Source organism: Sinocyclocheilus rhinocerous, unplaced genomic scaffold (genome assembly GCF_001515625.1).
Source record: "Sinocyclocheilus rhinocerous isolate Xijiao unplaced genomic scaffold, SAMN03320098_v1.1 scaffold942, whole genome shotgun sequence".
Lineage (NCBI taxonomy): Eukaryota > Metazoa > Chordata > Actinopteri > Cypriniformes > Cyprinidae > Sinocyclocheilus > Sinocyclocheilus rhinocerous.
The window spans coordinates 1,043,310-1,058,914 of NW_015627890.1; the positions used below are offsets into that span (position 1 = coordinate 1,043,310).

A 15,605-nucleotide genomic window follows, 5' to 3' on the forward strand; every position below is an offset into this window, starting at 1 on the left:
CATTCGGGGCCTCGCACGGAGACGATAACGAACAATGACAGGTATTGCATAACGATTAAAAAGCCAGGGAAAACTGGGCCACAGGAACGCAAATTCAAAACCCGAAGGCATGCTACAAACTCACTCAACTTTCAGAAGATCCACGGACTGGATTTGCAGAAGTAAATTAGGTTATACAATCCTGTTTCTGAACATAACATCCAGTTCTTGTTATACACATCCTGAGCAAAGACAATTTTTAAGACACACAGAAAGTTTGCTATGAACATGCATAACAAGAACAACATGAATTTCAATGATATTATGAGATGCTTAAAGGAACACTCCACTATTTTTGAAAATAGGCTCATTTTCCAACTCCCCTAGAGTTAAACAGTTGAGTTTTACCGTTTTCAAATCCATTCAGCCGATCTCCGGGTCTGGCGGTAGCACTTTTAGCTTAGCTTAGCATAGATCATTGAATCTGATTAGACCGTTAGCATCTCGCTCAAAAAAGACCAAAGAGTTTCTATATTTTTCCTACTTAAAACTTGACTCTTCTGTAGTTACAAGTGTACTAAGACTGACGGAAAATGAAAAGTTGCGATTTTCTAGGCTGATATGGCTAGGAACTATACTCTCATTCCGGGTGCAGCAGGCGCAATGATATTACGCAGCGCCTGTTCCGGTGTAATAATCAAGGAACTTTGCTGCCATACCATGGGTGCAGCAGGCGCAATGATATTACGCAGCGCCTGAAAATAGTCCCAGCTAGGTAACTTCCAATAAGCCTATTTTCAGGCACTGCATAATATCATTGTGTTCCTTTAAGTGTTCCTTTAAGACTTTATAAAAATTGTTTTAGAGCACCAATTAGGCATAATTTATCTTTAAATGTAGGTGGAGCGAGATGTTATTTCAGCTTAGTTTCATAATCATAGTATAATGAACCATTTCAAAAGATCAAGGAAAATCTGACTACTCATTATATGACACCTTTAAGTGATCACATGAAAATAGGCATCTGACCACCGACACCAAAGGAGCCAGATCAGACGCACAGGAGCCCACCAATGACTCCCACACTCTTCCTGTGTGCTGATGCTTTTTCTTTAAAGAAGTGACCTTAAGAAAAACCCTTTTTATTCCCATCTCTGCAACGGTACAGAGTAGCTGCATTGTCTGCCGCTGTAACTGGCTAACACACTCCGCATTCTTGCTTTTGTTAGTAACACTCACAGAGAGACCAGGAAAAAGAATATTCCCACATGCTTCTACTCGCATCAGTAACCTCTTTTTTCTACTCTGCCATGGTTCTTCCATTATTTCTATAATCATTATGAACACATGTACACTATTGTTCAAAAGGCTTTTTAAAAAATAAATTAAAATTTTTCTAATATATTTTAAAATGATCAAAAGTGACATTTATAATGTTACAAAAGATTTCTATTTCAAATAAATGCTGTTCTTTTGAACTTTTTCTATTCATCAAAGAATCCTGAAAAAACAAAATGTATCACGTTTCCACAAAAATATGAAGCAGCACAACTGATTTCAACATTTATAATAACAAGAAATGTTTCTTGAGCAGCAAATTTAGCATATTAGAATGATTTCTGAAGGATCATGTGACACTGACTATTCATCAAAGAATCCTGAAAAACAAAATGTATCACGTTTCCACAAAAATATGAAGCAGCACAACTGTTTTCAACATTGATAATAACAAGAAATGTTTCTTGAGCAGCAAATTTAGCATATTAGAATGATTTCTGAAGGATCATGTGACACTGAATGAAGACGAGTAATGATGCTGAAAATTCAGCTTTGAACACAGCAATACATTACATTTTAATATATATTCAAAGAGAAAACAGATATTTTAAATTGCAATAATATTTCACAATATTACTGTTTTTACTGTATTGTTTACAAATAAATGCAGCCTTGGTGAGCACAAGAGACTTCTTTCAAAAACATTTAAAAAAGTTTTCCAACCCCAAACTTATAATCAGTAGTGTATATCCGAAATAATCACAAAGGATATTAAAAAAATCATTTATAGCAGCTTGAAGGTACTAGCTTTTGAATTCCACAACCATCCATGAGACTCTAGAATCATAGTTACGAGTTTTGCATGGGCAAAAACATTTACATTTATTTTCAGAAGTCAAGTTTACAATATACAATCTAGTTTGCTGTCGCTATTATATTATATAATTATATATTGCACTTTAAAATAAAAAACAAATCTGTGCATGCATGCACAGATTCTGACATGTGTGCAATCTTCATAATTGGAAAAGAATGTCCTAGTTTTATCCAAATAGCACAAATTTTATCCATGGTGTTACACATCCCAGGTGTGTAATTTGAACTTTAAATGATAAATTTCCACATCATCCTTCCACCATAAATTGCATAATTTCCTGAGAGACGAGTTAAGTGCCCTAAAAACCAAAGACAGACAATGCACATGTACTGATAAGAGAAACCTCTTGCTTATCATTTGTAACTGTAAAATGCAAATGTAAAATGCAAAAATAAAGTACAGTCAGACACACTCACATAACAAGAAGCATGAAGTCACAGCCGCGCTTCTGGGCCAAATGCACATCTGGAGGGTGTGTGAGGGGGTGGTTGGCTTTTTGTCGTGTGTTTTGGGATGATAAACAGGGTGTTACTGAAAGCATATGGTGATGTGTGGCCCAAGGGTGTGCTTATTTCACAGTCACCGACCCCCTCTTCACTCTGACTGCACAAACCCCCAAATAAATGATACAGATTACCATCTACAGATCCACAGACCTGCATGTGCTTTCAAGCAATCAGTGGCCCACATGCAAAAATGCTTACATCACGCCTAGACCAAATTAGACTGATAAGCATTTCGCCAAACATGCACGACAACACAATGACGCCATCTCACTGCTAAAAATACAAAGTTCTGTCATGAAACTCTAGATGGCGCAGGCCGATAGGTTCTAACTCATTCTGACATAATGACATCATTATTCACGTGGCGCAGCTGATTGGTTCTTTTTGTATCAGCAGCCAATGAGCTTGCTGCTCAAACATTCAAATACTCGGCTACCCTCCACCTTCCCCAGCTCCACCTGTATAGATCTGCTACGGGGTGATTTCATGTATGTTTTATATGGGGTGGTCTCATATAGCAGCAGTGTTTCTTACATGCCCTCAGCAGCATGTCATGGATGTACTGGCAGTCTCGGTACAGATCAGCGTAGCAGATCTATTCTGCCAAGACCCAACACATTGACACTGCCGTGTATATTACCATGCTAAACTCTCCGAGGGTTGTCATGGCAGAAATACCCTTAAACGATGACGACAAAATTATGAGAATGAAAACCCTCCTTAAACTAGATCTGAGACTGATTAAAAGCCACTCGGTTGGTACAGAAGTGAAAGACTGCAGAAGCGATGCATTAGAGCCGCTTGTTGTTTCCTCTTTACCTTTTAAGCGCATGTGTGATGTATTTTCAGAAGGCCATTTACAGATATCAGAGCCTGGTGTAATATCCCGGAAGAAACGTGCGCTTGACTTAACTGGTTTAAGGATTTTGCTGTTACATGTGACCCAATTCAGTCCAAAGCGAGCCGAACCACTGCCCGCTGCTCTTATCTTACACTTACACTATCATCTACAGCATGTCACAGAAATCCACCATCTCTAATGAGAACCTATTAACAACAGCGCTGTAATAAAACCACACAAATAACCCTAAAGACTTCATTCTGAATTTATGCTTCTTAATAAACACACTTGTAAAAGCTTCAGCATATTAAGAACCTAACCTACATGTTTTATTTTCATTATATTCCATGCAAAAGGAAGCCCAGTGTAGTTCAACCACTGAAACGGTTCAAAAATCCTGAAGGAATGCTAATGGTATTTTGGACACGATCCAAAAGATTCAATAGGAAACAAACACCCACTGGAAAACCTGAATTTCCCAATGTCAGTTCATCCAGTAGAACTGAATATGGTTAGACTCTTGTTAGATTGATGTTTTCCAAAACATAATACAGTAATACATGCAATCCTGTAGTATTTTTTGACTGCAGATTTCCCATTTGTCCAGTCTGAACACAGTGACAGTCATGAACTGCTTTACACGCCCAGCAGTGTAAATACTGAATGAGCATTTTCAGACTGTTGGGTAACTAGGCCCTTATTTTAACATTTACGCATTTTGCAGTTGCTGTTATCCAAAAGCAACATAAGAAATTCATCAAAGAGCCAACAATATTCATTAAGTTTTAAATAAATGCATAAACTACACCAACACACAATCATAGATGCAAGCCTTGTAATAATAATAATAATAATAATAATAATAATGAAAACTAATAATACAGATAATGAATTGTGAATTTTTTATATTTAATATTCATTATTAACTTATATTAAATATATATTTATATTTAATTGAATTAAATAGCTAAATGAAATAGTACTCTATTACATATTGTATTATTTGTCAAATAAAACATTAAAAATACATATTAAAATATATTACATATTTTACATATATAAAATTATATATTAAAGAATAAATATTGCAACCATTATTAACATTAATATTTAACTAAGAATAATAAATATAATAAATAATAGTAATAATAACTTGAATTATATGGTATTAATATTACAGATTTTATTATTTGTCAAATAAAACTAAATTCTTATTCAAATATAAGTATTACACAGAAATTATTAACGTTTTATTCAATTAATAATAATGTACTAACTACTACTACTACTAATAAATAATAAAATACATGTCACATTTATATATTAATATTTTTTATCGTTTTATTAAATATTTACATTATTGTAATTGTTTTAATATAACATAACACATGGTAAATAATAGAAACATTACACAAAGATTGATGTCATTATTATGATCATCCAAACACGCATATATTTGGATGTTGTTAGATTGAATATAAGGCGAGCATACCTTGTGTTGCAGGCACATGTAACTCAAGCACAGATCAGACGCTGTTATTAGATCTCAAACCACATAAACGAGGAGAAGAATCCCTATAATCAGAGCAATTCCTGCTGATAAAGCCACATCCACATCCGAGTGCTGTCTTTCATGAATAAGCAGCTCTTCCTCTGTCTGCTCTCCACAGACACGCGCCCCACGCCAGCCAGTGCGTCTCCGCGTCACGCAAGATCCCGGTGAACGCGTGACAGCGATAAAGACCAGGCGGCACTCACCTCTGTCCAAAGACGCGAATGTGATTTCCCCGAGCAGACTCTCCCTGTCTCTGTCACGCATTCAGCGTCTCTCCGCGCTCATTTGCTCCAGTCTTCTCCGGTCCGTCTGTCTGTCTCACTGCTGCTGTAGAGACACACACAAACCTGCTGCGTGAAGCGCCGCCCACGGGCGAGCCCAGTGGTCATTAGTTCCCCACGCAGCGCTGCGCTCACGAGACGCGTCACCTGCGCCAACGGAGGAGGAACATGCAATATTAAAGACACCACATGCCTGATATCTCATCATACAACTCTAGATATCTGGCTTAGAAATAACAGGGATGCGGCCTAGACAGACAGACAGACAGAGAGACGGAGAGAGAGACAGACAGACAGAGAGATAGAGAGAGAGAGAGAGACAGACAGACAGAGAGATAGAGAGATGGAGAGAGAGACAGACAGACAGACAGAGAGATAGAGAGAGAGACCGACAGACAGAGAGAGAGAGAGACAGATAGATAGACAGACAGACAGACAGATAGATAGATAGATAGACAGACAGACAGACAGACAGTGAGAGAGACCGACCGACAGACAGACAGAGACAGACAGACAGTGAGAGAGACCGACAGACAGAGAGAGAGATAGAGAGAGAGACCGACAGACAGACAGAGAGAGAGAGACAGACAGACAGACAGACAGACATTAAAACACTTGTTTTTAATTACCGTTTTTTTATTACAAACATTTGCAAAGCAGTGTAGCCTATGAGTTTGTGTATATATATGTACATGTATAATGAAGTAATATAGTATTATAGTAATATAGTATTTGGTCAGATATACATATTTAAAGTACAACGAGTAACATAATAAATCTTTTTTATATATTTAAATAAATTACAAGGTTAATCTCTAATGATGTCATGGAAACACCATTACTAAGTATCTCAGCGCCCTCTGCAGGTAATCAACAGTTAACAAGACTAGTCAATGTTGAAGATTACCATTGTGAAAGGTGATAAAGCACCTGTAGCCTAAATGTTTAATAAATGCTTTGCATTTTATTATTAGGGATAATGTATACAATATTCAATCAAAATCGCTAAATGGACTATTTTGATTTTTGATTTATTAGCTATTATTAATTTATTTTAATTTATTAGCTATTATGTACATGCATATCTGTTTATGTATCATATCAATACATTTCCTTTTTGACCTTTGATACTATTGACCTTTTCGGTTTTGCCCAGATCACCATGTCTCAGAGGAACAGACTGCACAGTGACTAAAAAATGTGTTGCAATATCCATGATTTACTGTCTCTCAACCATCATCACTCTGATGAGCAATGGGTTAATTTATATTATTAGTCACACATTAGTTTGGGATTGTTAAAATATATTTAAATCTAAACAAATGCTGTCTGATTACATAGATTTTATATTATATTCACTTATAAGATAATATTATTTTCATTTTCACTTTATATTATATTATATTATATTATATAAGAAGCTTACATTTCTGTTAGATTAAAGAGTGTTCAGGAAATTTTTATTTTTGTGATCACTGGCAACCCTGGACTAAGTTCTTTACAAATCCTACTAAGCTAAAGAATTGGCTCATGAATATTATTTATGTAACAAGACGTTCTCCCAGTGAGCCTTCTGATTGGCTGAATGGCAGACGTGGGCGCTTGTCAGCTGACGAATCGACGAATCACTGTTACTATAAAGGATGGCTCATGAATATGAAATACCTTACGTGCCTGGACACTCCAGGAAGTCTCTAGCATCATCTACTTAATATTCATGAGTCAAGTCTTTAGCCATAGTGGGTTGCACAGATGGAATTAAAGTGGGCGGGGTTAGCGGCGCGGAGGCGGGGCCGTTGTAAAGTTGCCTGACTTGATCAGAGTTTAGCACGATTATTCGCAGCGAGGCCGGACGATGCGATGGCGGAGATGGCCGATCTCACCGTCTCCCTGTCCTTACTGCTGGTGATTGTAGTTTTTAGCGAGTTGGCGAGGAGGACGGCTTTATATCTATTCCCAAATCGAAACTGGATCAGCTATGTGCTGGAGTTGATTTCCACTTTCCAGCTGTGCGCCTGTACGCACGAGTTAAAGCTGCTCGCGGAGGTGCGCGGACTGGAGCCGCGGATCGCGCTGACCCTCACGTACCTCATCTCGGTGGTCCACGGGCTTTCGTTCCACGGCGCGATCTGTAACCCGACCGGCGCTCTGGAGAAGCTCTGGCGCGGGGCTCTGACGCGAGGATGCGCACTGACGCGGATCTCATGCCAGCTGATCGCGGCAGTGGCGGCGCGGCGCGTCATGCCTCACGCGTGGGCGCTGGCGCTCTCTGACCTGCACGCACAGCACTCAGTGGCGGGCTTTAAATGCACGAACAGCCCCGTTAACGCGCCTCTGCTGCAGGCCGCCGCGGTGGAGCTGAGCTGCGCGTTTGTGATGCACACCGCGGTGTCTAACGTGGAGAAAGTGGAGGAGAAATATCGGGTTCCTGCGATAGCTGCTGTCATCACTACCTTAGTCTATGCAGGTGTGTACCATGGTACAAATATGCGAATTAATCTGTACTATGGTACTACCACAGTACTTTATGAGCTGTGCAAGTGTTCTTATTGGCTTTTTCACCATGCCCAGATCAGAGGCATCTATCTATCTATCTATCTATCTATCGTTCATTCTATCATAATTTTTTCTATCTATCTTTCATTCTATCATTTTTTTCTATTTATCTATCTATCTATCTATCTATCTATCTAATCATTCATTTTATCATCATTTTTTCTATCTATCTTTCATTCTATCATTTTTTCTATCTATCATTCTTTCTATCTATCTATCTTTCATTCTATCATTTTTTCTATCATCTATCGTTCATTCTATCATCATTTTTTCTATCTATCTCATTCTATCATTTTTTCTATCTATCTATCGTTCATTCTATCATTTTTTTCTATCTATCGTTCATTATATCATCATTTTTTCTATCTCATTCTATAATTTTTTCTATCTATCTATTGTTCATCCTATCATCATTTTTTCTATCTATCATTCATTATATCATCATTTTTTCTATCTATCTTTCATTCTATCATTTTTTCTATCTATCGTTCATTTTATTATCATTTTTTCTATCTATCTATCTATCTATCGTTCATTCTATCATCATTTTTTCTATCTATCTATCTATCTATCGTTCATTCTATCATCATTTTTTCTATCTATCTAGTCTTAATGCATGCAGATCTAGTTATATTTCAGTATCATAACTGCAGTCAAACTGTACTCAGGAAGCGTCTGTACTGTATTTTGTGAAGGTGGTCATCTCACCGGCGCCGTGTTCAACCCAGCACTGGCGCTCTCAGTACAGTTCCCCTGTCCTGGACACAGTTTTGCGGAGTACAGTTTTGTGTACTGGATTGGACCAATACTGGGTGAGCATTAGATTTACAACATTCACTCTGACCTTTGAAGAATCCTTCAGAGACTGTTCTGTAATCAGTTACTTTTGTTAGGAAAACAAGTGTAACAAGTATAACTAAAGGCCAATCAATAAAATGTCTTTAGTGCTGGAGGAAAATCATATTTGCATGGTAGTCATGAACAACACAAACTACCCAGCAGAATATTTGAGAATCATTTAAGCACAATGCCATGTATTTCTAAATGTTCATGTACTAGCAAACCAAACCGCTGACTTTAAATATAGCACGTGTGCATGATAATTCATAGTATTTGTTAATAACAGCAATAAATATACAGTTCTAAGTGTTGCACCAGTATCTTCATGCTGTTTTTGCCACTTATCTTACAGGTATGACAGGCTCTCTGCTGCTTTTTGACAAAGTGATCCCTGCTATTTCAGGAAAACGCACAATTCCAAAGCACCTGAACTCTAACGGACTCAAGACGAAAAAGATGAAGTGAATTAAGGCCTTATGACAGAGAGACTGACTTCTCGTGCATAAGTGCTTATATACTGTGAATATACAGCTCATCTCCAAGTAATAACCAGGGTTTCTGCAGGTTTTAAAAGGTCTTAATTCACCCTTCTTAAGGTCTAAAAAGGTCTTAAATCAGAGCAGAAAGTCTTAAATTCATAACGTCATGGTATTAAATGATGCATGCACTGTAAAAAATTAACATCTTCCTCAGTATTTTGTCAGTATTTCTAATACAAATATCTAAACATCCTTAAATCAAGACACATTTACTTGAGATGCTAACTAGACATATGAAGTCTTGTTTTCTGAGAAATTGAACAAAATTAACTGAGTTTATGGTTAAATCAAGAACAAACGTCTGTCAATGGGGAATCAAAACTTAACTTAAGGCGATCTTTCTAAGCCTACTAGCAGATATTTTTCTTGTTTTAATAATAAATTCACTTCATTTTGATCAATTTCTCATAAAACAAGACTTATTTGGTCATTTTGCTTCTCAAGATAATGCATCTCGATTTGAAAATCTTTAGACATTTGCATTTAGAGACCATATTTACATAGTATTCATTAAATGTTCTTGGTCTTTAAATGTCTTACATTTACCTTCACTAAACCTGCAAAAAAAGCCTGAATAATGAAACTGATGGGACCTTAATGTTTTTCCTTTTTTTAGAAGGGTTTTGGTGAAATCTATGCTTTCAAAATATCTTAAAATGTCTTTGTAATAAAATCTGTAATGGCATATAGCTGCAGATTTACAGCAACATTCATAAAAAGCACATGACCCGTGTCGAGAATCAACTGTAAATGAGTTACAATATTTATGTGTTTAAATCATATTTTAACAAACGGACATTCCTGGAATAAGTGTTCTATGGCTGTTAGAATACTTTTTTTGTGTTACATTCTACTAGCGATGATTCTTACCTAGTAATAGGTAAATGTTACTGTAGTACTAGTAATCTTAAACACAGTTTTGCAGTGCCTTTGGATTATCCTGGGTAAAATAACCTGGGTAGACCAAACCGGATTGAGTGCCGCATCTACAAGCAACTGCAGAATGTGTGAAATGAGATCACAACACACTCCTGTGTTATGAGGAATTAAATAAAGCCGTGCTAAAATCTGTTTGTAATTAAACTTTACATAAAAACACATGGCTCAGTGGTTATTTAACCTGAGAGGTCAAACAGGCTGTTGTGAAATGGTTTCTGATTGACCTTTGACCCTTTGTGAACTCAGAGATGTGCTGAACGAACCTGATAAGGCATTTTGTTTTTCACTACAGCGTGCAACAAAAGACAGGCAAAACAGAACAAATGAAGTTGAAAAATCGTGAGATGTTGCTTACATAACTGAGCGTTCACATGAATGCGAATTGTTGACTTGATTGACTTTGACGCACTGTCAAATTCCTGGTTTAAAGGAATAGTTCACCCAAAAATAAAAATTAGCTGAAAATGTCCTCACCCTCAGGCCATCCAAGATGTAGATGAGTTTGTTTCTTCATCAGATTTGGAGAAATGTAGCATTGCGTCAGTTGCTCAGCAATGGATGCTCTGCAGTGAATGGGTGCCGTCAGAATGAGAGTCCAAACAGCTGATAAAAACATCACAATAATCCACACCACTCCAGTCCATCTGTTAACATCTTGAAAAGCTAAAAGTTTTTTAATAGACATTTTGCACTTGCGCGAGCTGCTCAGACCTGGCCTGTTCAGTGTGTCAGTGTTCACTGCTGTAATCTGTCATTAGGACTAAATCCTACCAGAGACCGAAATAACACAAACTCCAGCACTGCCTGAACACTCACATTCATTCCAGGTGAAGTCACACAATATCTGTCCAAATAATAGAAGGGTTTAAACAGGAGGAAAGATGACTTGAAGTCCACAAATACAGTGACAATCAGCACAAACATTAAAAAAAAGTTTCTAATGGTCAGTCTCATAACATCCAGTGTCAAGGTCACATTTCATGCCATAACCAAAAAACATAAATTATATAAATTAAAATACCACTCCTTTATTATTATTTTATTATTATAATGCAAATTCATGATGCTACCATAATGCATCTGGATTTTTGAACTCCCATTACTCTCAGTGATGATTTTTTTAAAAACAATATTGTTTACAATGTGTTGCATAATGCAGTTTTAAAAAGATATGAAAAAATACTGTATAAAAACAGTATAACAAATCCTGCCATGATGAATACTTTTAGTAATTTGTTGTTGTTTTTTGTAATTTTGATTAGTTTTTTTTTTTTTAAGTTTTAGTTATAGCTGAAATTAGACATTTTTTTTTTATTTCAGTTCATGTTTATTTTATATATCAAGTAAAGCATTTTTGATGGTTTTAGTTAACGGTAATAACCCTGTTATGCACAATACAAAAAAAAATTATATTTATATATATATATATATATATATATTCTTCTCATATCTTTCTTTGATTTTCTTGACAGATTTTGTGAGAAGGACTGCTGAATGAATTCACTGAGAAAATATTTGATCTCCTGTGAGGAAATACACAGGAAATAATTAGACGAGGATGTCTCATAAACATCTGACTAAATACAAACTGAGAACGACCCAAAATGAGCAGCATGAGTATTTTTAGCACACTTCAACAAACCGCCTGATTGAGGATATTTCAAAGAGAAAAAAAAAAACACCAAATATGGAAGAAAAAAAATGAGGCTTTGGTACAAAAACAGCTGTATTTATTGAAATCTCTAACAAACTCATCAACATCACTCCACTGAGGAGGAAAATTCTGGAACTTGGTCTTCAGGGAAAACTACAAAATACATTAGTGGGAGCTACATATGGTCGTGACAGCCGCGGTGTAAAACAGCCCATTCAATTCAAGCAAGGAAAGACAGAAATGCTATAAGCGCTTTGAGAGTCAGCTGATATCCCAGCATGCCCCACTGAAGTGCTTCAATCAGCCGTACAGAAACGCAGTTCATCTGTCAACACATTGAGGGATTCAGAGTCACGCAGGAGCTTCAACACGGATCCTCACAACAGCAGCAATACAGTCATTATTCTGATGAGAATCATACACGTTTGGAACGACACAAAGGTGTATATGATGAGAGAATTTACATTTTCCCAATCAATTATTTCTTGAAGTGTGCGAGTATGCGAGTTCTGACAGTGTCAGCTTTCATCACTTCCTGTCCAGAACCAGTGTTGTTTTTGTCAATTAAAAATGGTATTCGGTAACTGAAATAAAATATAAATATTCACTTTTAAACTCTGAAAATTTGAAACGTTGCCTTGGCAACTACATGAAATAAGTTTAAGCTGAAGTACTAAAATTACCAAAAACTATATCTGAAATAAAAAATAAAGCTATATAGAATGAAAAGTTTAAGAAAATAATGGTAATATTTAAAAATAAATAAATATTTCAACAAAAACGAATAAAAATGACAAAAGCACAAAATTACTAAAACTGCAACTGAAATAAAAATAAATCTAAATAGAAATATTTTTTACAAATTGAAATACTAAAAAAAACTAACAAACATTTAAATAAAAATGAATAAAAATGGAAAAAAGCACAAAATTATTAAAACTGCAACTGAAATAAAAATAAATCTAAATAAAAATATATTTTTTAAAAATAACAGAAATATTGAAAACTAATAAAAAGTTGAACATATCGCACACACCCCTTATATATATATATATATATATAAATTACAAAAGCACATAAAAAAAAACAATAAGTAAATGAAATAAGAGCCAATTCAAAATATTAATACATTTTATAATAGTATATAAATAACACTGGGCAGGACAGGAGATGGAATTGGTCAAATGAGATTTTGAAGACACAGTAGTATATAGTTACCAGTGATCCACATCGGCGTCCTCAAACTGTCCAGTGACTGTGCTTGAGTCGACTTCCATTCCATCTGAACTCAGACAAAAAAAATAAAAGTTTAATCACTGTATTAAATTACGACCGTCCTGCCCTGTGCTGCTCCTCTGGGCTTTACCCATTCCAGATCCATTAGCGCTCAGGAAATCCTGCTCATTACAGACACACAGTCTTCTGAGTCTCACACAACACTCATCCTCCACAGACTGAAATCAACTCACATTCACACAGACACCGAACCAAACATTCATGCACTCTGTCAAAAACACCACTCTTTTAGCATCATGTGGGGTTTAATATAGCATGACTTTTCTCAGTTACTGCCATCTAGTGGCTGCTCGTGTGCATTCTCATTTTTTTTTATTTCTAAATTTTAAAATCAAGTAAATTCGTCTGGGATGTCCATAAAACAGTGGAAGAAGCTGTCAGAAACTTTGACACTTTGTTTTATTTCTGTTTTGATGACAGTGACTAAGTTACCAAAGATTTATAGCAATAATTATACAATTTTATAGCAATAATATGTGACAATAAAATCTAATTTTATATTTTAAATATTATATAATGTTTTATATTTTAAATATTATATAATGTTTTATATATATTTTGGTAACACTTTGGTAACATTTCAATAATGTTTCATTTGTTAAAATTAATTAACTACATTATTATTAACACAAAATAACAATGAACAATACTTCTACAGTATTTAATAATCTTTATTAATGTTACTTTCAGCATTTAACAATAGATTTTTAAAATCAAGGGTTGTATTTGTTAACATTACTTAATGCACAGAGAACTAACATGAACAACTGTATTTTTCATTAACTAACTTTAACAAAGATTAATAAATGCAGTAAAAAATGCATATTGTTAGCTAATGCATTAATGAATGTTAACAAATGCGACCTTATTGTGAAGTGTTATCTATATTTTAATATTATAATAATATGGGAAACTATACAATATTGTAGGGTAGTACACAAAACTAAACTGCCCTCTCAAGGACAGACAGATCACCACTACTGAAATAAACCAGTAATAAATAATGAGTTTGAACACACACCGACCTTCAAATTCAGCCGATGGCTCGTCGCTTCTGACTCCAGCCATGTGGTGCTGCTGTGTGACAGACTGGGCCAGCATCCCCTCCAGCCGGTCCAGTGTGGCCTGACCCTCGGCCGTCAGGTGAGACAAACCCTCCTCATAGGTGTAAAACGTGGGGACGTCACCCTGACCCTGACCCTGCTCTTGCTCTGAGAGAAAAGAGGAATGGTACAAAAGCACTGAAATAATATGAGAGGAGACACCAAGCCTCAGTACTCGGAGATGATTGACATTAATATCGTTGTCCACTCAAAAGTGGAGAGAAACCGGATCAGTGGTTCTCAACCAGGGGCCTCAGGAGACTTCAAAGGAGACCTCAAGATGGCTTTAAAATGACTTCAAATAGGACAAAACCAGCTTTAGAATAAAATAAAACCAGCTAAAAATCCAGATGTAAGCTAAGCTAGTTTTAATTTGCAATCGAAATTATTATTTTAATTTTTTTATTTAAAAAAAGGGTTCTCATTGTCTTTGAAAGTTATATATTTCTAGTTATGTCATGCTCTAAAATATTTTATGTAGAAACAAGCTGAGAAATTTCCATTTGAGAGTAAAAAAATATTTGAAAAACGGCTAGAAACATGCAAATTAATGGCTCATAAAAAGTATAAACTCTGCAAAACAGAAAGATTATTCATTTAATTATTTATAGAGAATTGAATTACTTTCATTTGAATTATTTAAAAGTAGTTTACTTCATTATTCTAGAATTGCAGAATGTAGTGATTTTAATTTAAATTACTTACGAATAGTTCATTTCATTATTTTAAGAACTTAGTTTAATTTTATTATTTAAAAGTAGTTTATTTTATTATTTTAGAATTACGGAATTTAGTGATTTGAAGTGGTTTCTTTCATTATTTTTAAAAGTTTATTTTATTATTTTAAGAATTACAAACTTCAATTATTCTAATTACTTATAAGTGGTTTATTTCCTTATTTTAATATATTGCCATTCCTGGTTTGTGCAGATAAAAAGCTTTTTTACAGCTTTAGTACCAGAAATGTCTTGGCCTGTATGAGGGGGCCTTTGAACATTGTCTTGGACTCTGGGGGACCTTGGAGTCCAAAAGGCTGAGAACGCTTGCACTAGATGCATTATGGATCCAAATGACACTCACCAGCCTCCTCGACGTCATACTCCTCTCCCACGTAATCGTCGTCATCTGTGTCCGCGTCCTCGGGGTCGGGGTGCAGGGCCTGACAGTCGCACATGGCGGAGAACATGGGCTCTACTGCACACACACACACACTGTTACTCATCCAGCAGTGATGCTCACGCTCAACTCATCCACGCTCGCTCCACACACTCACATGCAGCTTTATCACTGGGCACGAAGCGGATCTCTGTGAGGGTTCCTGAGTCTTCACTGTCGCTGTCGCTCTCCTCATCGTCCGACGC

At 35.9% G+C, this 15,605-nt stretch overlaps 3 protein-coding genes across 3 annotated transcripts in view; 1 reads left to right on the forward strand and 2 right to left on the reverse strand.

The window, feature by feature from the left end:
* Positions 1-5,458, reverse strand: part of pak1 (p21 protein (Cdc42/Rac)-activated kinase 1) — a 54,694-nt gene extending 49,236 nt beyond the window's left edge. Inside the window, exon 1 of the mRNA XM_016547469.1 lies at positions 5,240-5,458. The gene's annotated coding sequence lies outside the window, so the exon portion shown is untranslated. The remainder of the gene's footprint in view (positions 1-5,239) is intronic.
* A 1,694-nt stretch (positions 5,459-7,152) lies between these two features.
* Positions 7,153-9,396, forward strand: aqp11 (aquaporin 11). Its single transcript, XM_016546911.1, has 3 exons — positions 7,153-7,784; positions 8,569-8,685; positions 9,066-9,396. Exons 1-3 carry the CDS (start codon positions 7,178-7,180, stop codon positions 9,176-9,178), a joined length of 837 nt encoding a protein of 278 aa, XP_016402397.1. The 5' UTR covers positions 7,153-7,177; the 3' UTR covers positions 9,179-9,396.
* A 2,507-nt stretch (positions 9,397-11,903) lies between these two features.
* clns1a (chloride channel, nucleotide-sensitive, 1A) overlaps positions 11,904-15,605 on the reverse strand; it is a 14,144-nt gene continuing 10,442 nt past the window's right edge. Inside the window, exons 4-8 of the mRNA XM_016546917.1 lie at positions 15,518-15,590; positions 15,325-15,438; positions 14,167-14,352; positions 13,064-13,127; positions 11,904-12,170 (exon numbers count right to left, since the gene is read on the reverse strand). Of these exons, the coding sequence (XP_016402403.1) occupies position 12,170; positions 13,064-13,127; positions 14,167-14,352; positions 15,325-15,438; positions 15,518-15,590 (438 nt within the window). The 3' untranslated portion in view covers positions 11,904-12,169. The remainder of the gene's footprint in view (positions 12,171-13,063; positions 13,128-14,166; positions 14,353-15,324; positions 15,439-15,517; positions 15,591-15,605) is intronic.